Below are 27,766 nucleotides of genomic sequence, written 5' to 3' on the forward strand. Positions count from 1 at the left end.
CCAAAGTTAAAGAGGGTGTTTTCATAGGGTCACAGATTAGGCAACTATTCAAAGATCACAAGTTCGACGAAATTCTCCAAGGTGAGGAGAAAGCTGCGTGGGAAAGCTTGAAGAGTGTTTGTTCAAAGTTCTTGGGAAGACACCGAGCAACACATTACAAACAACTGGTAGCAAAGTTGTTATTGTGCTACGAAAATCTTGGTTGCAATATGTCTCAATATGTCTCTGAAACTCCACTTTCTTCATTCACATCTAGACTTCTTTCCCGAAGATTGTGGAGCAGTAAGTGAGGAACATGGTGAGCGTTTCCATCAAGATATTGCAGCCATGGAGAAGAGATATGAGAGAAAGTGGAGTTCTAACATATTGGCCGACTACTGTTGGACTATTGCAAGGGATACTCCAGATGTAACCTACAAAAGGCAAGCCAAGCAAAGACGCTCAAAATAAAATAAACATAATCCTGTACAAGGGATCACTTGAAACTTTTGTCTAAATTGCAGTGTAGTTCTTGCACAAAAAGGTATTTGTACATATTTTTCATGTTTTGATGTTAATACTGATTTTTATTACGGAATTGTTAATGTTTAACTTGACCACCGTTAATTTATTTTCTGTATCGCTGTGAAACTGGTATTTGCGCAATTTTGAAAAAGGAAGTACAAGGGTATAGAAAGCTATAAGTTAGGGTACTTCTTAACTCCCCAGCTTATCACATCACAGTGAAAAGATAAAAAAAGTGAAATGTAGGTTTTTACAAGGATTTTGCTTAAATTTGTTATAAATATTAATACATTTGTATATATACAGCTACTGTTGTACAAGAGCGTTTTTTTCACAGCCTGAGCTAAGAAAATTTTTCTATTATCATTTCCTTTCATATTATGCTTAAATGAATGTAAAAATCGCAATTTCAAAGAATTTACATACTTTCGATCAAAATTTGTTGAACAGTGTAATTTGTTAAAGTGTATTCCTTTAATATACTTGTATCATACATTTTATAGAAATAAAAAGGATGTAGTTAAGAAGTAAATAATTAATGTAAATACTGTTCATTCTAGCTTTGAAATCATGTATGACTTAAAAAAATAAACTCTGAACAAAATAAATATTTATTGTTAATAATCTGTGTTACAGTTTTGGCGTTGTCTTCATGAGATGCATTATCAATAGGCAAATAATGTGCTACATCGTCTACTCATCAGACATATGATCAAATTATCATTATCAATAGAAGAATAATGTGTTACATTTTCGGCAATATATCATTGTCTTCATGAGACACATTATCAATAGACAGACACATTAACATTATCAATAATAGAATAATATGTTACAGTTTCACCAATATAGCACTATCTTCATCAGACATATCTTAATAGATTTGTCAAATTATCATTATTAATAGAATTATAATGTGTTACAGTTTCGGCAATATATCATTGTCTTCATCAGACTCATTATTAATAGACAGATGGACATATTATCATTATTAATAGACGAATAATGTGTTACAGTATATTGTGTATTGTATACCATCATATTCTACACGTCAAATTGTGGATAGCTCCACTAGAAGTTCTAGTATTCTATTTCATACCAGAAAAAAATGTATTTTTAAAACAGGTCTGTGGTTTACCATATTAGTACTTAGCAATAGCTACTTGAGTTCATTAATACAATTATTTAGTAACTAAGGATTATTAATTTTCCAATATATACCTGATTAGAAAATTTTTGCTTAGTTTTAGAGTCTCTCACTTTCTATCATTAATCATTGATTCCAGTATGTTAGTATCATAAAGTTCATAAATACAAGGTTAAAAACTATATTGTAGTTTCTTAAGTAATTGACTTGAGCCCCAATTGTTTCAATGTTACTATTTTGTTATAGCTCATTAATTTGGTTTACATAATTTTCGTGTTAAGTGATCATAGTTTATCCCTAATTCAGATTAGAAACAGTATTTTGAATTTTAGTATTTTAGCATTTTATTATTAATAATAAAGAGAGTTAACTTCATTAACATATATTTTAATGGTGAATTTTTATATTTCTTTACTTACGACCAGGGTCACATTTAACAGTTTTACCGTTCCGGGCCATTAAAAGTTTACCAACCCTTTGTTATTAATAAAGATCGGTGTAGAAAGTTTTTAGAGAGTAAGTGAATAATCAAATTTAAGTGTAAATGGAAAAAATAAAAATATAGACAATAAATAAAGGAATAAATAGATAATACAATATACCATATAATAATATAACATAGCAATAGAAAAAATATTTTTCTCGGGTCGTATTTGATCTAGGAAAATTTGCAGCCCCATTCCATTACTCATCTTGACCCATATGTAAATACGGCCCTGTTTACCACCAATTTCTTTTATTATTTTAAGGCCTAGTGGAAAGCATATGGTTACCATTACTATTTAATATGTCATTAATCTCAAAACTCCATACAGGATGGCCCAAAAGTAGGTATACACCCCTGCATTGATCTGGTATAACATTCTAGTTAATGGGTTTATTTGTTTCGTCTGTTCCGAACTTAAGGTATAAGTAAAAGGACATTAAGAACAAATAATAAAGAAACTAAGTCTACCTGATGGATAACAATAAGAAATAATATAAAATGCAATGAATTGATCAGTACGGTACTGTATACCTACTTTTAGGCCACCCTATATGTTGTAAACGTTGGTATTTAGTGAAGTAACTTACATCATTAACAATTTTAGTTTCGAAAGGTACTCTCAGAATATTTTATTTTACAATTCACTTGAATATGTATCTTTTAGTGAAGTGATATTTGCTGATAAGTTTATTTCATAATCGAACATTTATTGCATTATGACTTGAAGATAACTATTATCATAATTGTATTAGTTATAAGTGTAATTTTATTTCGCATATGATTAAGGTAATTATTTTAGAGTGTTATGAACATATATAAGATTCATTGAATAGAAGATGTTTTAGCATATATAGAAACTAATTTAACTACTTATGTTATGTATCCCTATGTGGGAAACTCATAATACATTATTTTAGTCTTATTGATATGTTTATTTTAGTATATTATACTTTCATACTTCATTCACTTAGTTTTCATACTTTATTCACTTTCCAGGTTTACATATATTTTTTGTATATTGACTCACAAAAAAATAATCTATATATATAAAAGAGAACGCACAAATCCTTTGTTACCTCATCACGCTAATACGGCTGAACCAATTTCTTTTATTTTTGGGGGGTTATTAGGATTTGGACCCTAGATGGTTTTTATCATATCACTTTAATTTTTAATTACCAGTGTCTTGAGATAATTGACCATTCAAGTGTCCATAACGTACAAATCCTTTGTTAGCTCATCATAGCTAAATCTAACCGTATTTATATGCATCCCACATGACCGTGTCACTCGGCGGATCAACATAAATGACAGGCGATATAATGTTAACATTCTTCTATGGTTTTTATCATATCACTTGAAAGCGAAAAAGTAAAAATTATCTAAGTAACAAAGTTTATTGCGTTCCAGGGTGACCGCAGCGAAGCGGGGTGAACGCTGCTAGTTAATAATAATATATTTTACTTGTTGATTTTAGTAACGATGTTTTCCATTAAATATAAATACAGAATTTTAGAACGGATGCTATACTATATTAATCTGAACATTATTCATTGTACTACATACATAATGTAAATGTTAGTTGAATGAACACTGACGAAATTTCAAATTGATGTCGTATAATTGGCTTATATTTTGTTTAAAATCTATCACCTTAAAAATATAAATGATTACTAGACAGTGGTAGTAAGAAAGTAGTGCATTATTAGTATCACACAATAAATTATTCGAACATAGTAAGTTTAACAATAATTATTATTTCATATATGAAGTTAATTTAATATACTAAATGGGTATATATAACTACGGTACAAATATAATTATTTTCATATGTTAACATTTGATTATAAATGATTCATTAATATTTAGACGTTTTAATATAAAGTTTACGTTTCAATGTTAAAACTATGTAATATCAGTTTGCTATATATTATTAATATTTCACCCTCTTTTTGAACATTATTATCTCACATCGAACTTCAAACCTTGTCTAGTGAGTATTAACAAAATAAAATGATATGAAAGTATCCATAATATATATGAGTTTACTAAGTTATCTGTGTAATTACTAATATATTACATTCGGGTGACATCAAAATAACATAATTTTTTTTTTGCATATTCAAATTTTTCTCCATGCTACTTATACATGGTCATACACACGGGAACAACAAATTCAGTTTCATGAGGCGTAATTGGAAACGAAAACAGAAACTGACCGCAATGAATATCATAGTGCTGTAACCATACTCTCTATATGCTATTCTTTGATTTTCTACTTGTTGCTTTTGGATTGTTACATAACAGATACACTAAATCATTTACGTAAGTTAGCCACTTTAAAGGGACGTACTTTTCTCGATGTTAACCATTGCCTTTTTAAAAATATTAGAAACATAATTTCATTATAATCTATAGATAGTAGCACATGAGATTTGTTAATATGACTCTGACTCCGCTCAATAAATACAATTATATAGAAAAAGCTTACAGGATATTTTGTAAATATAGTATTTAAAATTTGAAGTAGAAATAGTGCATTTATCACTTCCTGTGTCAATAGACTATTAGTATTGGAGCTGGAAACTACTCTTGGAACACTGAGTCTACACCAAAACAATTTCTTGCTATATTTTAGGTTTTTGCTCCATGATAATCAATATTGAAACCAGGAGTAGTATAGTTGATTTAGTAGAAAGGTTTAAATATAGAGATAAGAGTGTAAATGGGACCGGTATTGAAACGCTAAATCCATATTAAGGAACCTACTTCTCAAAGTTAAAATCTATTATCGTGTATTACTATTCTCATCTATTACCATTTTTTTGACCTATGATGATCAATGTTGGAACCGGAATTGAGAGACTTCCTCTTCGGGTTTGAATAGTCAGTTAAAGGAGGAGATGGAACCTATTCTTGGAACATTGAGTCTATACCAAAAACACCTTCTCTCTATCCATTACCGTTTTTTTACTATAAGGTGACTAATGTTGAAACCTCAAATGCTATGTAGCTACAATTTTCAGTTTGAATGGACGGTTAAGGTAAGAGGTGGATCCTATTTTCGGGACATGAATCCAAACGAAACAATAGTTTTTTTTTTCGTTATCTTCTACAGATTTTGCTCTGGTAACTGTCAATAGAAGACGAACGGATGGGCATAATAATTCAAGTAACATATGCACTTCACAATTTGTTAAGTTTAAAAAAACGTAAGGACAAAATTAAATCCGTGACCAACCTTTTCTACTTTCAAAAACAGGTTTAAATCTTAAATATACACGTAAGAACGTAATATTACTATAACATTATTTCACTTTCAATTAATTACACTATAAATAACAAGAACATTACAAATTTTATGTACTTTAATTAAGAAGAGGCTTAATAGAGAATTTTGATGTAATAGTCCATACAAATACCTTATACTCTACAAAACTATGCTTTGTAATTTATTATTGTATGCAACTAACCCTTGATTTTGTGCAGTTATGGGTAAAAGCATTGGATTTGCACTGTAATACACGGGTTGTGATACTAACTGTTGCTCGTTATGTACATTGTTTTGAAAGTGTTCCATGTATATCTTATACAAAGCAGGAGGTACTGGTTTGTAGTTAGTCTCTGAAATTTTAGTTGGAGAATGCTGTGGTGCATCTCCTTGTAAGCCGAAAGCTGCTCCTGTTATGAAATTGATGATTAGTTCATGGAAAAACTCGTACGTTGTAACAGCCACTTGTGTCTGGATGAAGCCTAGGATATCAGATAAAGATGGAAAATATTGCTGCCTTTGATTTCCATGGTACAGATAGCCACTACCATTTTGTAGTACTTGAATCACAGCACCAGATGGTAATATGATGAGGCGAAGATGAGGAATAAAACGTATTGAGGACGCAGGGGGTTTCCGAGTCTCCACTCTGTAAAACAGAACAGAAAGCACAATTAAATTCTCACTTCAATTTAGTCAAAGCCAAATATAATATAATGCAAGCTACAAAGAAACACGATCTGGAAGGTATTTCCTGGCAATGTAGTAATACCTTTGTTAGACTCAAGCAAGAACCTAGAAATTTTTGTTGCAAAGGGACCTAATACTACAAGAAATTTAGGGGATCTAATACTACAATACATTATGTTTATGAAGTATTGAACCTGTGTTATTCTACACTCGAAAAGATTATAAACAATTGTTAAGTTATTTTACCTATATTCTCAAAAAATGATAGATCTAGATTGTTTCTATAAGAAAAAAAAACTATAGATGAAGTGTATTTTAAATCTTCATGCTACATCAATCATTTCTCTGCTAAACAAATATAGTTCTATTAAGAAAACGTACAATAAAAGAGCTCAATTCCAAAAGTGCCTAAGTCAAAAAAGTAAGTTTTTCAGGAGACGATGCTTTTGTGTGTGTTTCCATCATTCTATTTCTATGAAAGAAAAGTAATCTACATAAAAGAAAATTGTAATTGCCTACTTTTCGTAAGATAACGATGAAATGATCATCTATAGCAAGAGTTCTATAAGTGTTTTTAGGCATGAGTTAAAAAAATAACTTTAGAGAATATTGTTGATTAAGGACATTTTGGAAGACAACGCTGTTTTCTTTTACCTACAACTAATTTGATTTATGGAGTTTTGGCATGAAACCCAGTTCAACATACGTAAATGCTAAAATTTACCTTAATAGAACCAACATCTCAAAATTGACAAAAAAAATAACTTAGGCTCTTTTGGAATCCACCCCTTCAATTATATGTCAAGCTACGAAGTTCTAGGGAGGGCCCTTACTCAATGGACCCCTGCGTGGATGCGCCCCTGGCTAGACTACTCTCCCTTCTCTTGACTGCCTGAAGAAGATGTTGCTGCGGTGTCAGGGTTAGTCCCACGATTTGAGAAGATGGACAAAAAAAAAAAATTATTATTTTGAATATGTAACTGCTTACTATGGTCACGCAAATAGGACTTATAATATTGTAATGTTATCACAGTACATCCGTTACTCAGTATAATAACTCTTAAACGGAATCAAATTTTTGAATTATGTTTTCTTGCAATAGATAGGTAGAGTGATTATCTAGGCCGGGTTTGTTAACGGGATCTAACCGTTAACATCTTAACGGATAACAGCGACTTATAGTCGCAGCCACCGATAAGCGACCCTTACCCATACCCTTCGTAAGAAACAGCCCCTTCCGCAAGCATGGCCACAAGTGACCAGAAAAGTGTTTTCTGCACGTGCTGAGGGACAAGGTTGTCACATTTTTTCTTGAAAATGTCTGGACACCATATATTCTTTCTTCTAGAGAAAGCCACTGAGAAAACCGTAGTAGAAACGTATTGACTCGTGAATTGTGTAATAAAAAGTGATCTAAGAAAAATGTTAAGTAATCGAGTGCCAACAACATAATTCAAATAGGGCAAAAATACCAAAACTGAACACGAATTATTCATGAGTTTTTAAAAAGATATATACACTACTATGTTTACTACACTACTCTATTATCTACACTATTATATATAAAAAGGATTAAAGTGGCTTACTCATCAATAACTAAGACAAACTATTATAGATAGAAACATGAATTTGTAAGAATGCTCCTTTGTCACAAAATCAAAAGCTAAGAAAAGATTTGTTTGAAATGAGTCCTATAGGGAAGTAAAAGAGGATTCAAATAGTTCTTTGCTAAGAATAAAGTAGGGATCTCACGAATCCTTGAAGATTTTTTTTTTTAAATTCTGTTGCTGAGAAGGGGAAATAGGGTCATTTTCTATAATATTTTACGTATAATTTTAGTTTTATTAAAGAAAAAGTCTCAGGTAATTAAAAACAAATGTTAGTGCAAAATATCAGAAAGTTGCATATTTGATTAGCAGTTGGTTGATAAAGGTGTCAGTAAACCGAACCTAAAATTTAAAACGGGCTATTGTGAAAATGATGTATGTAAATACTCTACTATTGTATTGAAATTAATATAATTCAATGGCTATCAAATGTCTTACATGAAAACGTATCCTAAGGTTAGTGGCTTGGACTAGATTTATGGTTTTCATCACTAAAGCCAATAAATGGGCGATATTAAAGAAATGTTGTTTAGACTTATTGTGTATTATTCTGATATGTGGTCTCTTTTCACTTAAGGCTACTGGTTTGGGAGGTCCGAAAACGAGTTAACTCAGTGTTGCTCACGAGAAGAGACGTCTTGTTAAGTTTGAAGAAGTATCGTCTCGATTCTCAAAGAATTCTTTTCCACCTCGTCTCGAAAAAAATTCAACTTGTTCAGTAATTTTATATTCTTTTAAAAGTAATTTTGGTGAAATTTTGGATTTAGCGATAAGAAATTTAAATGCTTTACTGGGATAGGTATTAAATAATTAGCATTAATTAAAAAAGATACATATCGCCCAGGTGTTTTAACCAATGTTCATATCGAAACCAGGTCTGTAGCTAGGATGGCCAGAGAGATTTCCTCCTCTTCGACTACCTTCAGTCCTCCTGAAACTTTCACGTATTTGTTGATGTGTATATCAAATAACTTCGGCCTTCGAGTAATGAATCATAAAAGATATAAGAAATATACTGAACTACCAGTGGTAATAAAATAAAACTGCCAGTATTACTCTAACTCAAGGTTTCTCAACCTCGGGGTCGTGACCCCCCAGGGTTTCATATGGGTCGCTAAGATAAGCGGAAGAGATAAATATGATTAAAATCTAATATCGGAAAATATTTTTAAATGTTATTTTGAATTTTTTCTGATAGGCATATTTTTTTATTTTTATCCTTACTGTTAACAACACTAACAAATAGGTCTACTAAATATTTTCAACAGTTGCAGAGTTGTTTAAAAATCAATTTAAATGAAAGAAGTATGATATGAAACTAATGAGAACTGCATATTGAAACACCAAAAAAATCAAGTCATTTAAAATACTTAATAACTTGTTTTAACAAGTGTTGAGGCTTTTTCCACGAAAATTATAAATTACTCTTTTTTTTTTTAATCATACATCCAAAATTAAGGGAGTTATAAAGTTTTAAAATTTTTAAAAGGTCTCCATTCTGAAACAGTATAACGGGTCGGATTCGATATTCGTAATATGAATGAACTGACCAAATTCGGTTTTAATCTATTCGCTTTTAGGAAAGTTACTGTATCCACTATATACAAGAAATGGATTCCACTATTATAGAAAGAGATGGATGTCGTGAGATCTTCGAAATAGGTATACTAAAAATCCCATACAAGCTTATTACAAACCAGAAATTATCAAGAGGTCGTTGGTAAGAGGATGTGATAAAATGGGGGTCGTAATAGAAATTAGGTTGAGAACCCTGTTCTAACTGTATATGAATTCTTCTACAAGAGAGAGTGTTATCAAAGATATTACAAAATAAAAACTTGCAATAAAATACATCATTTGGTACCTCAGAACTACTTATCCACGGCAGAAAGAAATTGGACATTTTCATTCAGCGAGAAAATACTAAGACACCAGCACACTACAATCACTTTGAACAAAGTGTCGAGGGAAACTAGAGAACTCAAATTTACCAACTGACAACTATTGACAATTGGCCATAAACAATAAATTGAAGCGTTCTATAAGAAACTAAGTTTATAGAGAAAGCATTCTAAGCTAAGATTTTCCCTTCCTTCTTTTTGTTTCTTTGAGTTTCAAAACAGTAGAAAAAACTTTTTAACGTTTTTTATATGCTACTGCTCATCCATGGATGAAGAAAACCTAAGTCAAAATTGTCTTTCTTTTTTTCTTTCCTTTATAAACTTCAAAAAATTCATGTTTAAATTTACAAGGATGTGATTCATTTTATTATGATTTGCAAAATCCGGAAAACTATAAAACTCAAGAGGAAAAAAAAAAGTGAAAATAACCCTACTGTTGTAAAATATAGCACCAAAAGTAAAGTTTCTTGCAGGAATTGAGAATAAATATTTACCCTTTTAAAGACATTTACACACTTCGCTTTGCCTTTTTTTTTAAAGTCATTCTGAAGGAAAGAGGGTCCTTTTAAAAAGTAAGGCCTTCGTTAGTTCATTTTTCCATATAGATCTTTTATGGGCAATACATAAATATGTCACTTCACCTAAAACTCTCGAACAAAAACATTATGCAAGTTGGTGTGTAGGGTAAGCTGAAATATCAGTTCGTACTTTTGCTGTCCTTACATGACAATCTGGACTGAAAACCTTAAAACAGAGAGAAACAAGTTCATTCAGTTTAGAAATCTGGCAGCATTGACTCCTTCGCGACCTCCAGTGCAGTTTGCGGTTGCTAAGCCACGGGGGGTACAGGAAAGTCTTTCCTCTTCCAGGAAAAATAGTCGCTTATCCATGGCCCCGACTTTACATCCACCCGTTACTACACTGATAACTCTTGATTGAAAACGAATTACTGAATTGTTTTTTTTTTTGTTTTTTTTTGCAATAGCTAGAGTGATTATCTCGGCCGAGTTCGTTAATGTAGTCTATCCGTTAACATCTTAACGGATAACGGTGATTTATATCCGTTTGTTACTCCGTGTGATAACTCTTGAGCGAAAGCGATTTTTTATTTATTTATTTATTTATTTATTTATTTATTTATTTATTTATTTTTTGCAATAGGTTAATAGAGCAATTATCTAGGAAGGGTTCGCTTGTGGGGTCAATTTGGGGTCTTGACGGTTAACAGTACTTTCCATTATTCCCTTATATGAATCTTTGAATTGTTTTTCCATTATACAGCTAGTGCAGGTAACTTGGCCGGGTTCGTTAATATTGTAAATTTGTTAAGGTGGATTATCACCCGAAAGTCAGTACATATTTGAGCTCATTCCCTTAACTACTGCGCAATGAAACGTTACATATTATAAATTTTGTACTATAAGATAAAGTTATGTTTCAGCTACAACACAAGACACTGATTTATTTGGTTGTATCTTCTGATATCGAAAAAGGGAACAAATAAAAGAAAATATTTGATTCATTTTACAATGAGCACACAAGAAACTTACTAGAAGTGCTGGTAGACCTTACTAGAAGTGCTCAATTTTATGAAATATTTATTTATATGTGTAAAGCAGGGATGCAAATAACCACTCGCTCACTCGCCCGGGGTGAGTGGTTCATCGTTGCGGGCGAGTACTTAATATTTTACCGAAGGTAAGTAAATTATTTCTATTGTGGGATGTGGGCTAGTAGTCTTTTTCTTGGGGCGAGTAAAATTTTGTTGCTTATTTGCATCCCTGGTGTAAAGTATTTTAAAGCAAGGATCTTATTCCGAAATAGATATGTTGTTTGACCGTTTATCATGTCATGTTTCACATTTTATTTAAATATTAATATACATTTAAGGAAATATATTTTGAGAGGGAACTTGCGCAGAACGCCATAATGCGTTGTTGCCAAGTTTGTACGTTTAATTCCTGAATTTTAGCGTTGCAGTTCGAGAAGCGGAACTTAGCTGTGAATTGCGATAAGGGTCGAAAACTAATTTCCAGTAAGTATTCAAACATAATTCCATGATTACTTCTTTTATTATCTGGCACTAGTAAGCACTCGACACTACATGGTAACTCAGCACTATTCAAGCAGCGTTTAGCATAGCACGGAGAACACCTAGTGATCCACCTGGAGACTCACATTCATTCGTTACTCCACACGATACCTCCTGAACGAAAATAAATTTTTGAATTCTAATTTTCTTTGCGATAAACAATTCCGATTAGCTAGGGTAAGTTCGTTAATAGAGTTAATCGGTTAACATCTTCACAGGCAACGGTGAATTAACGGTATCTATCCATATTCCATTTTCTACAATTATAACAAAGATAGTACAAGTTAAACAGCTCGCCGTTAAGCAACAGTAAGCATTCTACAGTGACTGACACCGACCGGACGAAATTGAAACTTCTAGTGCGTGATCCTTTTTTTACTGTCTACTGCAGTTTATATGAAATTTCAACTATTTCAATGCATGTTTACTGATGATTTGCAACCAGAAAATTATGTTACGTGTGGTCTTTCTGGTTGTGCTAAATGCTGCTTATGCCTTAAGAATTAGAATTTGGTAAGCACACATTTCATTCATTAATTTTGGTTTACTTTCGGGATACATAAAGAAAGCGACCATAAATGTTAAATTTTTTGGGGTATATTTGTTCCTTAAAGAAAATTATCAGTAGTGTAGGATGTTTTGCTTCGATGAAGCTGTTGTTTTTAATCTATCGTTCCTAAATCATTATTGAATTATTTAAATCACTTTTTTAAAAATATTAATGCAATTACCTATTTTTAATATTAATACATTACTCTGTTTACTCAGGGGAATTAGCGCTTCCCCAACTTTCATGACCAATATGGCCCTGATGGTTACGTAAATTAGGTTTATGTTAGCTTAGATTGTTAAGTTTACTGTAGGACAGCTTAGCAGTGAAGGCTTTCGTTTTGAGGGGAGGGGGCGAGCAGAAAAGTTTAAGTGAGGGCAGCTATTATTTTGTGTACCGAAAAGGATAATTTTATATTACTTGACTTACATTAAAAACACATAATGTCCCGGAGGTTGGATAGGCAGAGTTAGCCTCCGGGACCATGTCCCCCTCCCCTTCTCTGATGTCGTCACTGCAGTTTAGCTTTGGTGACTGTAGCTCAGGTTCCATTAGACAGAATGACATTAAAATAATTTATCTTAGGCTTTCTTCAGTTAGTTCAAATCATGAGTAAGGTACTTGTACTCTACTTTTATGAATACTAACACTTTCTCCACGATAACACTTCTATAGTAGAATCTAATTATTCAACATCAATACTAGATACCTGTTTAAAGACGGCAATCCCCACAGAGTAGCAAATTGATTATGGTTGATAACATATGCAGGTTGTATTACAAGCTGCTGTTCATTCTGGATATTGGAGGAAAGACTTGCCGATGCAGTTGGAGCAGATTCTACAATACTTAGAATCAGGACCAAAACAATGGCTATGACCTGTAAATCAAATAAAATTATCAAAAAATAGAAACGTGAAGCAATATAAAGTTATATTGTGTTACATTTACATATTTTGTTTGTTTTGTCTATGCGTCCTACTGACAACATTAAACTTTCGTTGATATCTGTGAAATATCAACAAAATCGACTGCGTCATTCTTGAGAAAACAATCCGGTGAGAACCCCTTCTCCTAAAACTGAACTATCCTTTCTGGATTTTTTTTTTCAGAGAAATAATGTCTTATATCATATTAAAGGGTAGTTAATGAAATATTTGTTTATGAAAAATAAGTAAAATCGTTTGAATCGTTCAACAGTGTTTTGATTTTCTTGATCGACACTAACTGAACTCTTTTAGGTGTATAGACATTCTGATACTCACCATCAATGGAAAATATTCTACAAGGAAAATGGCAAACTACTTTCCAAGAAGTATATGTAATTTCACTTACTTGTCAATCTCAAGTTCAAAATAAATAAATAAATAAATAAATAAAAATAAAAGTTTAACTTAGAAATGCAGATATTAGGATATTTTTTTTAATTTTCTAACTATTAATAGAGTGAAAAACATGGTCTATTCCATTAAATTTGCTAGTCCTATTTTCTTTTAATTGAGTTAATCATGCAACATTGTAAAGTTATTGAAATTTCTTAACAAAATGTTTACATCATTACAATGGTTTACGAGAAAATCATTCCAAATTAACGATTTAAACATGTAATGTTCTTGGCTTGAAATATGTATCTATGAAATATTGACATCACTTAAGACCTTTACTAGAAAATCATTGTAAAACTTACCGTACTAGTAAATCACCCTTAGTAAATGCTAGTAGAGGAAACTATGCATACTGTAGGATTGTAGATGAAATTATTTATTTATTAAATAACTGTAATCGTTACGTTCGTTTTCGACAGAAAATTGTTTTAAAAAAACTCTCGACGCGAATAAATTACATTTATATAGCTTCTGAAGGAAATTATTTTGTTATGTAGCCTAATGCTGTAAGCTTTATTTCCTTCTGGAGCTCCTCCGTGGCTAAACAGTTAGCGTACGCGCCTTTGATGTGGGTGACCCGGGTTCGATTCCCGGCGGGAGCTCATGTGGTCCGAATTCCACGTTAATCATTACGTCCCGTCTCATATAGGCTCGCTGCTGAAAGGGACGTTAAACTCAAAAAATCAATCAATTTATTGTTTCCTTTCGAAAGATGCACAATATCGATCTAGCAATTTCTGATCAAAATGTCCAAGAAAATAAGAAATTTATTTACATGCATTCTCCGAAAGGAATGAATTATGCCATTGATAGTTAATGAAGTATTTATACTCATATATGATATATGAATAAAATCGTTAGAGGTGTTTTCTAAAGAAATAAGCAACTAAGAATACTCATTCCCATCATTAAATCAATTCTGAAAAATTCCAAGAGATTGATATATAAAAGGTTGTTAGTGTCTTTTCTTTAAAGGCACAAGACTGTTCCTTTTCGAGAATCTCAACCGATAATTATTTTTAGGTATTTTATTTTTAACCGACTTCTTGAATATACCAAGAAAACATAAAACACAATTTTGGGAATTCTTCTGACAATCATCAAGTTAAAATTTTGTATCGATATGCTGAAAGATGTATCCTGTACTTTCGCCCCAATCTACATCCAAAACTTAATTTGCCTTCAAACAGGAATTATGAAACGTGTAAATCAGTTTAAATTTCGAATACAATTATACATTTAAAAATGATTTTAGGTACGCTGACTTCCTGTCTTTGAAGCAAAATCATCTATTAATATTCTTGACCATAGTTTAGAAGTTAGAAGCGGCCCTTATATTGGGGCGTTCAAGAGCACAAGGCAATCAAGTCCATGTGTCAAAGCTTTGATAATGAGAGATATAAAGAATGTATTGTATGTTACGTTTAAGTACATGAAAAAGTTAACATTTTTTTAATATTATTAGAGTTTTTACAATATGCGGCTGGACATTAGTCTTTTAAGCTCCGTAAGGATTTTCAGATAGATATCTTGAAGATGTGATACATCCAAAATGACAAAAAATGGACTTGATTTTCTTGAGCACTAAATGTGCCATATCCTTAATCAAGGCACACGGCCTTAATTACACGAAGCAACTCAGGCATTTTTCGAACATCCCTAACTTTCCTTTTCATGAAGATAGTGCGACGAAAATTAGCTCTATGGTTAACTTTTACCAGATTACCTACCTTTTACCCCTTTTCAAATTTCAATGTTTTATCTCTAACCGTTTACAAGATAGGGGGTAATTCAATCTTTTTAAAAAATATTATATTTTGGAACTTAATCTTCAAAACCTGTAACGTGGAAACTTGAAATTTGACACAAGTGTAGGATTTGTGATATAAGTAATGGGAAAAGTTCCGAAAACTGGAAATAACTTTCGCCTTAGGCCTAGTAAATGAATACTTTAGGTTTGCATATTAAATGTTTCATGAAATGAAATTCACAAATGTATTCTTAATTTCAGAAAATATAAAATTGACCAGAAACGAATGTTCAGCAACCATGGTTCTTTTATCTAATAAACATTAAGCCCATGTTCTACCTGTTGGAAGTACCATGTCCTTGGAAATTCGCCACGTGCTTCGAAGGTCATTATTTTGTTAGGCCAGCATTATTCAGAATGATGAATGCACTTTTGTGAACGAAAGAAATAAGAGGGCATTTACACTGCAACTAGGATATAAATTCTCTTTTAAAAGTCACGAAGATTGATTCATCAATCTTTGCTTTTTTTGTACACAATTTGTCACGGAATCTTCATTTAGCATCTACCAAGAGTCAAGGTAGTTTAATGCTCATTTTTGTTTTCTTTTTCAGTTTTGATAGCACGACTTTCTTGTGCATGTATATTATATTATAGAGAGAATAGACGATACAAAGAATTAGTGGAAGGTAAGAACCTTTGACGAACTGCTCTAATGTTGTTCATCGTATATTACCCGAAACTAGTTAAAGAAGTCACGCTTGTTTTACCACTTTCATATTTTCTTTGTTTTTCTCAATGGGATTCACCAGCCCATCTCAGATTGGATAAACATTCTGTCAACTTATCTAACATGCATATCAGATTGAAGGGTATTCTTCTTTCATACTCCATTGATGATATCATTAGAATTAAACAAAGGAAGTCGTTAAATATTTTTCTTTTAACCTCCAGCGGTTACTTACGTACAACTCATCACTTGTATTCGTTGCTCATTATCAAGGAATTTCCTGTGGATTTTTACCACGGCGATCAACGAACAACTTGTAACTGATCAAACCTGTAACGCTTTCAGCGTGTATATTGGATCCTAAAGCAAGTATCAAACATCAGTGCTTTTTCCCTCACTTGCCAGTCGGCTTCATTAACCTGATGCATATTTCAAACTAAACATCAACAATAATAATATTCACAGTGTTTAAAAGGTACACTTTTAGAATTTAAAATATTTTAATTTGTTAAATGTGATGTAAAAGAGGTGAGACTCAGTAAAAGAGCTGAGCTGATATTTATGGTTATTTGCACAAGAAAAGCAACATGATTACTTTATCCAATATAGTAACAACAGATACTCGAAAAACAAAAAAGGAAACTATAAAATGTCAATATCTGAATAATATGTGGCTGACATTTCGACCACATTTAGGCAGTGGCGGTTCGTAAAGTTTAAAAGGGGTGAAACACATCCAAAATGCCTATATTTTAGAATAATCCTTTTTCACCACTGAGACTATATGAGACAGACCCTACAATTTAAGGTGAAAACCAAATAACAATAATGGGTTCAAAATTAAATGCTCTCCCATAGGGAAACAAACCCGGGATTACGTGTACCAAGTAGACCAGCAGGGAAGGTTATTTTTTATTGTAGTAAATTCTCCTATTTGTGCTTTTTGAAATCCGGAATGGTGTATACCAGCTTCTCTATTGATAGTATTGATAATTCCTTCAGTCTCAAAAAACATAAGTAAAATATTCACAATATCTGTGATATGATTAAAAAGTTGTATTCATAACGTAATTTGGGAGTTTCGTTGTTGGGAAAATTTAGCAAAAAGAAACGAAAAACTTACAAGCTCATGAATCACAAAAAAAAAAAAAAAAACTTCATGAATAGTACTTGTGTTCTTACAAACTGACAGACTTGCTAACTTTGTTTTCACGATCGTACTGTTACCATAGTCAATACACTGTCATTTCTTCATCTAAGGAGATGCCATTTTCATTCCATTTGAGAACAGTATAACGCATAGTCGTAAGAAAAAAAAGACCCTTCATTTGATTTTTATTTTACGAATAACAGAATGATTTTTATTTTTTTTAAATTTTGTTTGGTATAAGCTGATTTTATTTTATATTTTAAGTGCAATTTCAGGTTATTTTGAACATATTTCATATTGAAGATCTCTACCTGAAACTTCACAACGTTGTCATTGAAATTCCAAATTTACTAAAACAAGAATATTGACATTCCAACAACATTCGCGATATCAATTTACTTTATATATTTTATGTTTGAAAACGAAATAAAAGCTTTCGTTGTACTAAGACATTTACGTAAATAATCTTATGCTGCAATTGTTGAACTAAACAAACAACTTAAATAATCACTTTGTAGTGAGTTTTATTTTGTAGCTGCCACTATTTATCAAATTATATGAAGAAAGTACATGGAACAAAACTATGTTAGAAGGCTACTGTTGGCACAAAAACTCAATATAAATAGTTTTGATTTGTCTTCCAATTACAAATACTTATTCATTTTCACTCATAGGCTATATAGGTATACTATTTTTTTCAAATAATCTATATAAAGAACAGTATACAAGTCGTGAAATCAATGAATTTATGCGTTGAAGAACGTCACCAACATATAATACGACGAGGAGATTAACAATGACGATTAATCGAGAAAATAAAGAAAAACGGATTTCTTGTTAATCCTAAAAATTCATGCCGATCGATAACTACGTCACCTATTAATACGAAATTGGTACTGAAATAGGTCTACATCATTATCATCATCTTTAATCACTTTATTAAGGGATTAGCAACAGGATAGTCCAAAACTTAATTATAGCGTTCTGTTTATTGATATTGTCCAAAAATAAGATTACTTGCATGAATAAATCACACCGGGCTTAACATGCTTGAATGTACTGTATATTCCAATCCGTAGTTTTCGACAGTGCTGCCAAAATGTTGACTCAAAACGTCGTTAAACGAGAGATGAAAAAGCTTCATTTTGGTGTGAAAGTCCCTTAAAAAATATTCGTGAAATCTCTAGTTTATATTCACTATTGTAAACTTTGATACGTGGTTCACATAGCTTATCATGTTTTCAACAAGGGCAAAGTCTACTATTACTAGTACTACTACCACCACACAAAACAATATATTCTATTCACCTCTTTGTTGACAGGATGCAAACAATCCTTAACTCAAGGATCACTTCCCATTATTTTCTGTACTTTTGCTTGTATATGGAGGTAGTACCGTCAGTTTAGGATTTGCTTGGATGGGCTATGAGACTTTACCTATATAAATACAGTTTCACATTTTTCATTAATATTTTATTATGCTACCACCCACTCCATTCTAACTCACACTTCCACAGCTATCGAAAATGATGTATTACTTATGCTTAGGGATGCGCACGAGACAAGATTTGTGGCTGTCTCGTCTCGAAAATGTGCTGTAAAAGTGATGTCTCGACTCGAAAAATGTATATTTTTCTATTGGAAGAGCCGTGTCTCGACTCGAATTTTGTCAGGAAAATCCTGTCTCGACTCGTCTCGTGCGCATCCCTACTTATGCTTCTCAATGGAAGTTTTGCGAACTAAACAAAAGAGAAGGTTTGAACTATTGTTCGTTAGAAGGCAAGAGTTTACAGAAAACAAAGTAGAGGGGTACTCAAGTTGTATATTTGTCCCTATCAAAGTACTTCGACATAAAAGTGCTTGATTACAAAGGACAACTTCGCAACAATAAACGTTGATAGAATTGTAAGTTGCTAAGTCGTTATTTAAAAATTACGAAAAAATCGCCAATCGGAAAATTGAATCGGAAGTCGTTGTCCTAGAAGCTAAATCCCCAATATTTAGAGACTTTTCCCCAAAATTGGCAACGCTGATTTTCCAAAACAAAGATTTTACTAGAAGTATATGTATTTCATTGTCAATGATAATTGGTATTTTTTTATTTTGCTGGAAATATTAATTATTTATTTATTTATGATGTGCGTATGTAAAAAATACGCTGTTAACTAGTATAGTGTATACATTGTTTGTTTTTTCCTAATGGTGACACGCTAACAGTGACGCAAATACTACTTATAATCTAATTGTTTCTGCATTTTTAGTGAATACAGTTGAGTTGAGTTGATTTTGAGTTTAACCTCCCTTTCAGCAGCGAGGCTATATGACTGATTAACGTGGAGTCCGAACCACATGAGCTCCCACCGAGAATCGAAGCCTGGTCTCCCACGCCAAAGGCGCGTATGTTTAGTAAATACAGTTTTATAGTCAAAGTGCTCCTACTCCGTTAATTCATTGACATGTATTTCTGTATGCTATCTACAGATTTCATCCAGATAGCTCTATGAAGTAATTAAAACTAAAAAAAAAAAAAAAAAAAGTTTTACCCAGCAAGATTCACATCAATTCACACGTTTAGATTACTGAAATAATTTTTTAAAGTATTTGCTAACGATATTATTCGCCGTTCCTTAATCTTTCTTCCTGAACCTCGATAGATAGCCTCTCACGAGTGCTAGGAGCCAAGAACTAATATATCACGCGATTCCCGCATGTTCCAAAGACAGATTGGGAACTGGAAAGTAGAAAGAGGTTTGTCTAGGATCAGGTGGTGCAGTGTTCAAAAGCGTTTTCCTGCTTCTGTTTGTTAACATTTTCTAAGTGGATTTACGCAGTGCTTTCCCATCTCGTTTCACATTATTCACATTGAAGCAGTTTTCCATTTATTGCAGCGGGAATCGAACCCGGAACCAAAACTACAAACCACATGCCTATATGAGAAACATTCGCACTAATTAAGTAAAACAATTTACCATATCTATTTCTCATAATACTTATATTTAAATTTCTAAATGTGAGATATCACAAGTTCGTGTCACTTAAATTGCCAGAAAAGGACAATTTTCTATCTGCCAAAACTCAAAAGTATCGTTTCGATTGAAAGTCTTCGAAACGAAGAACAGTTTATCTTCCTTCTGAAGAGGCATATTTGATATGTAAAAATACATCTTCCTGAAAATTTTGCCACTGCGTTCTAGATATATATGCGGATCATATCGCAGTTGAGGAATCTTAAAATTCAGGGATATAGAAGCAAAACCTGCTAAATCCATTTTTCAATTTTATCAGGGAACAAAGAAAAGGTGACGCTCTTATGTTTCAGAATTGTTGAACAACATCTTTCTTTAGTGATAGATTTCACTCATCTTCATTAAGTAGTGATTACTAAAAAAAAAAAAAAAAAAAAAAAAAAAAAAGTTCAACAATTCTGAAACATAAGAACATCACTTTTTTATTCGTTTCTTGACAAAATTGAAAACTGAATTTAGTATGTTTTGCTTCTATACACCTGAATTATAAACTATTATTCCCAATTATGACCAAGTCCTGTTTACATCATTGAAAAATATTTGAACTGTAAATGCAACTTCTGTTTTTTTTTCTTTGCTAATCTTCATATACAGTATGTAATTTAATATCCCATTATTAAATTCATCCCTAGCTAGAAAAAGAATTGATTACGGGAGAGTATCAAGCTACAGAGTAATACGACTAATAAACCGCAACCATAAACAATGTTTTAAGTAAATAATCATTACCCATCACCAAGAAAAAAAGATGCAAAAAGAACGAGAAAAGCTAGAAGAACAAGAAAGAAAAAAGAAATGGAATGAAACTGCAAACAAAACATTCACACCTGAAGTACCTGTGTTCCGAAGATGCAATGCATGGTCCACTAATAAAACGTCCCTTTTTGAGAGGTAGAGCAAGCAAAAGGCACTGGTTAAAAACAAAATTCCAAATGGAAACCCGATCTTGTACCTTCATACGAAATTGCACTCTGGTAATCGAAGATTCATGAGAAGAAAACGTAAACAAATACTTCGAAAGATGGACTCCAGCAAATGAACCAAGTTCACGCAGTACAATGACCGAAGATGTCTTTTTAAGAACTTCTCATCTTCCAATAACCTAACACAGGAAGCATACACAAATAAGAAAGAAAAAAAAAACTAATAACGTCGAGTATAGAGAATGAGAAGAAAAATAACACTCTTTTTATTATTGCTCCATGGAAAATTATAAAGAAAAGAGAAAGAGTTAAACATCTGTTTTTAACGACTTAGAAATTAAAATGACCAGATCCTCCAGTTCTGCTTCCGGTATGGCGTTACGACAAAGTCTAACTATAAGAAAAAAAAAACATTTATTTTTAAAAAAGGAAGTCGTGTATCATGATTTTTGGCATTTTTTGTGTGTTTCTGTCAGTTTCTTAATTTCTTGTATTGCATGAGAACATCAAGTACATTTGCAATACCCTTATTAAAGGATGGGCAATACACAAGTGGACAACCTAGACAAGACTATGCTAATCAGGACAGCAAAATTCCATCACGAAAGCATGTACACTTTGCCAAAATATACTTGTTTACATCTTGTTTGTGTTACGAATTCAATTCTTTTTTTCTTTTCTTGTGTAGCTAATACCGAATATTATAATTCTACTTTTCTGTTAAAGTAAATGTATCAATACCGTGCAGCAACTAGTTATATTTGTTTTAAAATACTAATAATAATAATAATCATAGGTATTCTGCCATTATTTGTAAATCACTTGCTACAACTGAGAACCTTCCATGCTCCACGGTCTTCTGCTAACCTCTTCATCGTCACATATTGTTTCTGTGTTTTGATATCATCCATTAATTGTAATCTCCTTCCCCGATCCGTCTCTTTCCTGCCACCATATTTTCTAGCAAGTCTCTCATGATACAGTTTCTTCTTACTTAATGTCAAAACCAGTTTCTCTTCTTCTTAATAATATCTAAAATTGTTCTTTTCTCCCTCACCATTTCTAACACCCACTTGTTCGTTTTCCGCTCGACCCAGCTAATTCTCTTTATTCTTCTCTACATTTACATTTCGATAGCTTTCAGTCATTTTTCATCATTTTTGCGCAGTGTCTATGTTTCTACTTCATACAGCACAAGACTCCACACGAAGCATTTTTTTAAGTCCTTTTCTCAACTCTTTATTCAAGGTCACAAAATAGTTTGTTCTTTCTCCTAAAGGCTTCTTTCACCATTCCTATCCTTGCTTTCATTTCATGTTCACACTTCATATCATCACTAATAATATTACTCAGGTATGGAAAACTAGTCACCTTTTCTATTTTCTCCCCTCCTACTTGTATATTCGACACCAACCCCTTCGTTCCAATCACCATGGCTTTTGTCTTCCTAACATTTATTTTCATCCCATATTCTTCACAGCCCTTCCTCAAGTTTTCTAACATCCTATTGATTTTCTCTTCAGGTTCTGCAACAAGCGCCATATCATGTGCAAACCGAATGCACCTAATCATTCTATCTCCTACTGAAATGCCGTCTTCATTTTGCAGGCTCTTTTTCACTATCTCTTGTAGATAGATGTTAAATAATGTAGACGAGAAACAACATCCCTATGGAACTTCCCTTCCAATTGCATTCTCTTGTCATTTGACTTTGGGGCAAAAACTCATCAAGTCCAAAAAGTGAAAGTGAAAAGGGGTACGTTCACAATGGTTTCTCTTTATCCGATTTTCTTCAAACTTGGGACATATAATCACCTATGAGGGACCACACATAATTAGAAGTACAATTCCATGTTTGATTGTATCATTACCACTAAAGCATTGAAAAAATCATAAAAGAAAGAACAGTTGATGTAGATATTAAAATAACAATAGTGCTACAATGTGTGTCCTATAGTTAATGACTTTCTCATCTGTGAAATGTTATTTCTGGTGATTTCTTCTCAGATTTGGTTGTACACTTTAAAGTTACACCCGCAACCATTTTGAACGTTAAAGAAAAAAATAAATAAATAAATAAAAATAAACACAAGATACACTACATGTTCAAATATAGACTAATGTTTTGAGGTAATACTAATGGCAGAAGAAAGCTAATCAGATTTACTGGTGATCGGTTGTTTCTCGGTTTTGCTGAGTTATTGAGATAAAATGAAGCGAAATGATATCTTTTCGTTTAACGTCCCATGATTATGCTCTTTTGGCTAAGGGAGACTATCAAAGTAAATGATCGATGATGGAAAATTAGTGGAATTTTAAAATGGGACGAAACGTGAGTACCCCCGAGAAAACGGACGGACATATGTGCCCACCACAAAGGGCCTATCAGGTTTGCCATAAGCACAAGACTGTCTTATGTGATAAGTTTAAAAGTCACGTTGCGTGCTAAATCGTGTATGGAGATCCCAAATCAAGGTGTAAGATACTTCAAGCACTAACCTCCGCGTGGGGAGCGCTGGGTAATTTGAAGAAGATGTATGTACTTATCATTATTATTGATTTTACTCAAACAACTTGGCTTTTGGCAATGTTCTATCCATATTTACTTTACGTGCATATTTATTTACATCGTTTTCAATCTTTTCATTATGTCTTTGCAATAAGCTTTCAATTAGCCGTATCCTCATTACAGTTTTTGAGATATGTGAATTACTTTATTTTTATTCACTGATTTTCCATTGACTTTCATGTTTCGTGATTTTTTTTTTACCATGTTCCATCCATTTTAGGAAAACGTCTGTTCTGAATGTAGAATCTACATTGTCTGTTCTATATTTAAGCTGATTTTCAGCCATCTCTTTCTTTAGGTCTTTGAGATAAGAGGAGGGATTATTTGTTTTTCATTGATTTTCCATTGGTATTAATGTTAATGTTTTGACTATGTCCCATCCATTTTAGGATAAGTTCTTTTCTGAATGTAGATTCTACATAGCCTTTTCTACATTTGGGCTAAATTTCAGCCATCTCCTTCTTTTGGTTTCTGAGAAACGTGGAGAAACTATTTGTTTTTCATTAATTTTCCATTGACATTATTGTTAATGTTTCGTTCTTCTTGACTATGTTTCATCCATTTTAGGACAATTTTCTTTCGGAATATAGAGTTTACATAGTCTCTTCCATATTCAAGCTGAATTTCAGAAAATCTCCCTGCTTTTGTTTTGGAGATAAGTGGAGGAATTATTTGTTTTCCATTGATTGACACTAATGTTAATGTTTCGTGCTTTTTGACTATGTTCCGTCCATTTTTAGGACAATTTGCTTTCGAAATCTACATAGACTCTTCTACGTTTGAGCTGAATTTCAGCCATCACTCTCTTTTTGTTTTTGAGGTAAGTGGAGGAATTATTTGTTTTTCATTGATTTTCTATTAACATTAATGTTGATGTTTCGTGCTTTCCTTGACATTTTAGGACAATTTGTTTTTCGAATATATAATCTACATAGTTTCTTTTACATTTAAGCTGAACTTCAGCCTCCCCCAAGGTCTGTTCACATCATTACAACCGGATCACACCTTATTTGGCTAGGGATCGAACCAGAGACCCCATACATCAGAGCTAAACGCTCTACCACTGAGCCAGCGTGCCCCCATTATTGAAATGAAGATAGCCTCTATGAGCATAGTTTCTGTTCCTAGGGAATAAGAGATGAAAGAGATGTTCGAATTGCGGGGTCTGAAACCCAATCTTAACCTTAAGATTCATGAAACAAACTCTTATGTGTTGTGCAATACAACCGATCCATGTTTGCATCATCATTTTCGTAGTTGTATCACTTACTCAAAACACTTTAGTTGGAGTTGTCTGAACAATAACACAATTATTTCTTCTCTTTCCGTTACAATGAATATCCTGTCCTTTGGGTTTTCGAGTTGTATCCTTGGTACAATGACAATCTGTAAATTGGTTTCTATTTACTGCTTGTACGTTTTTGGACCTGTCAACAATAGTTCGTTTAGACTCATGGAGATGAAATAAGCTTATAAAAAGTTGAGGAGCGAGAAGATGTTCCAGCTTCAGGATCTTGAAAGCAATTTTGTGATGCTGACAATTTTGTGTTTGATTTTGTATTTTCTGCTTCCTTGTTCGTCTCCAATGCAATATTCATTTGTCTCCTATCAACTCCTTGTGAACAAATTTCTGAAGACATGGTACTTGAAACGAAAACTGTGTCCGGAATTACTATTGTATGGTTGAATGGATATATTCCACTTTCTTTTGAAAGCAGAAATTGCAATCTGAGGTATTGCAGCCTTCATGCGAAACCTGTCTATATTTTCAAAAAAGGAAAAGTGAGTTATGCCATATTGTCAGGTTATTGATGAAATTTTTAGATGTGAATTATGAACGAAATAGCCTGGGTTAATTTTGAGAAAATCGTTCAGGAAATACATTTCCAAGAGAAACCTACTCCTTATGCTATAGTATAGGGCTGTTATTAAAAATTTGATTTATCGAACATGAACTAAATCGTTAGAGCCGTTTTCGAGAAAATCGCACTTTTTTTTACCCTTAATATTAGGAGTAAGAACAAAGTTCGAGAAAAAAAGCCTAGAAAATCACATAAAAACCTTAAGTTTAACATTTGGTCTCTTACACGTTGAACGATATGGCCTCTAGGTGAATTAATGACTTTTTTGTTTTATGGTATGTACTGGCCATGAAACGTGTAAATCCGTTGGAATCTCGAATTCGTATTTTTCACGACCGCCCTACTTTCTTCTCTCCTTGCGCCGTTCAAAAGTGATAAGAAGTAATCTTGTCATTGACTCTTTTCAAATGAAAAGTAATTTAAAATGCTGCAATAAGTTAGGTGTTGTATATAAAAAAAAAAAAAAAAAAAAAAAAAAAAAAAAAAAAAAAAAAGAACACATCAGACTGATTGAGGGGCGTTAGACAAAACATTGCCATTCTGAAAACAGTGCAAGAACATTGTATTTTCGAACTTCTTTTTAACATTTTGTTTTAACATGGATCGATGTTTGATACATACTACCAAAACTAGTAGTTGTTTTAATATTAAGGAAAATAGTATTTTTTTTTAAAAAAAATAGTCGGTTTACTCATCAGTTTATACACCAACTCAATTTTACTAATTAACTAAATATTCATATGTAAATACACTGGTGTGCAATAAAGTAACATAAAAATATTATGTAGTTGTTGGACATGTGTGAAAGCCCCGTAGTATTTTATTAGAGGTTTTCCACAGTTGCACAGGAAGCAAGACGTTGCATGTATTTGCTCCGTCAAAACGAGGAAGTTGAATAAAAGGGATTAAACAATGTATGTCAGTGAAAGAGCTGTTAAGGTGCATTATGATGGTCTTACTCACAACATAGCCCGGAGACATTTTTATGACTTCATACGGGGAAGAATCGGCGGAAAACTGGAAGAAGGACGCAGTGTGACAAGTGTCGTCCAGGAGTTTGCTATTGCCTATAGCATCGTTGCACATTAGAGTGGGTCGAAAAACACGACTTCTTTCAAATCGAATTCTAATAGTGCGGAAAAGTTGGACCATCTATCGAAACGTGTAAGTGTATTTTTTTTTTTTAAATCGCGTAATATCTTCAGTTCGCGCATCCAGATTAAAGTTTTACCAAATTGTCAAAAATCGTAATTTTTTGGAACACCCTGTACAGAACACAGGTTGCTTCTGATAGTTGTGGTAGAGCGCTAGTTCTCAAGTAGGCATATAACAATACACAGAAGAAAAGAAAATCAACATCGGATAATATCTTCAGTTCTTGCTCTAAGGTCAAAATCTCCTGAAATTGTAAAAAAAAAAAAAAAAAAAAATCGTACTTTTTGGAAGACCCTGTATAAAATAGTTTATGTTGTTATAGTTTTAATATGGCTGTTATATTTTTCCCAACCATGCGGGAATATTCAGAAAAAAGAAAATAGAAATTGGATAGTATCTTCAGTTCGTGTATTGGAACTTAAAAATCGAAAATTTTACGAAAGGAATCATTTTCTGTTTTCGATCTGAGCGTGCAGCTCTTCGCTCATTTCTGATCTTAGAAATGACCCAGAACTCACCACGAGGAGGTGGCTGCGCTTCGAGTTCCACCCAAACCCTTCCTAACCATTGTAAAAGTTTCAAATGTATTTCTTTTGTATTTTGGGCATAACTTTAAAATCAGACTTCTTACTAAAATCTGGTATTATAGAGCGTGACAAAAGTGTGGTCCGAATAAAACCATCTCTGTTTAAGGAGCCACACACTTTTGTAGCAGCCTGTGTTACAAGTTTAACACATCTTTCTACGGACTGCGTGTGACATGGAAATTTTATGTAGTCAAACTCTGGTAGTTCTTTTGTCTTTAGCATGACAAAATACTCGCTGTTGTTACATGGGCCATTATTGGTGGTGATGAAAGTTTACACGTTGACCAATTTATCAATTCGGTATAGTCAGTTGCTTCAAAATTGAGATCAGGTGGTAAAAAATTTCTCACACTTTTACCTGATGGTGATTGGTTCCTCGAT

At 32.7% G+C, this 27,766-nt stretch overlaps 1 protein-coding gene across 3 annotated transcripts; it reads right to left on the bottom strand.

Annotated features, from left to right (window-relative positions):
• Positions 1-1,102: 1,102 nt before the first annotated feature.
• Positions 1,103-21,372, bottom strand: LOC145686559 (uncharacterized). Of its 3 annotated transcripts, none has more exons than XM_081759998.1 (3): positions 21,242-21,372; positions 12,959-13,128; positions 1,103-6,058 (listed from the first exon to the last, which is right to left on the bottom strand). In XM_081759998.1, the coding sequence occupies exons 1-3, from the start codon at positions 21,245-21,247 to the stop codon at positions 5,569-5,571; spliced, it is 666 nt and encodes a 221-aa protein (XP_081616124.1). In that variant the 5' UTR covers positions 21,248-21,372; the 3' UTR covers positions 1,103-5,568. The 3 variants fall into 3 exon arrangements, with proteins under 3 accessions (XP_081616124.1, XP_081616123.1, XP_081616122.1); XM_081759997.1 differs by having other exon boundaries at positions 21,126-21,372; XM_081759996.1 differs by having other exon boundaries at positions 21,117-21,372.
• Between the last annotated feature and the right edge of the window lie 6,394 nt (positions 21,373-27,766).

This window comes from Thermobia domestica, chromosome 5 (genome assembly GCF_964235325.1).
Source record: "Thermobia domestica chromosome 5, izTheDome1.hap1.1, whole genome shotgun sequence".
NCBI lineage: Eukaryota > Metazoa > Arthropoda > Insecta > Zygentoma > Lepismatidae > Thermobia > Thermobia domestica.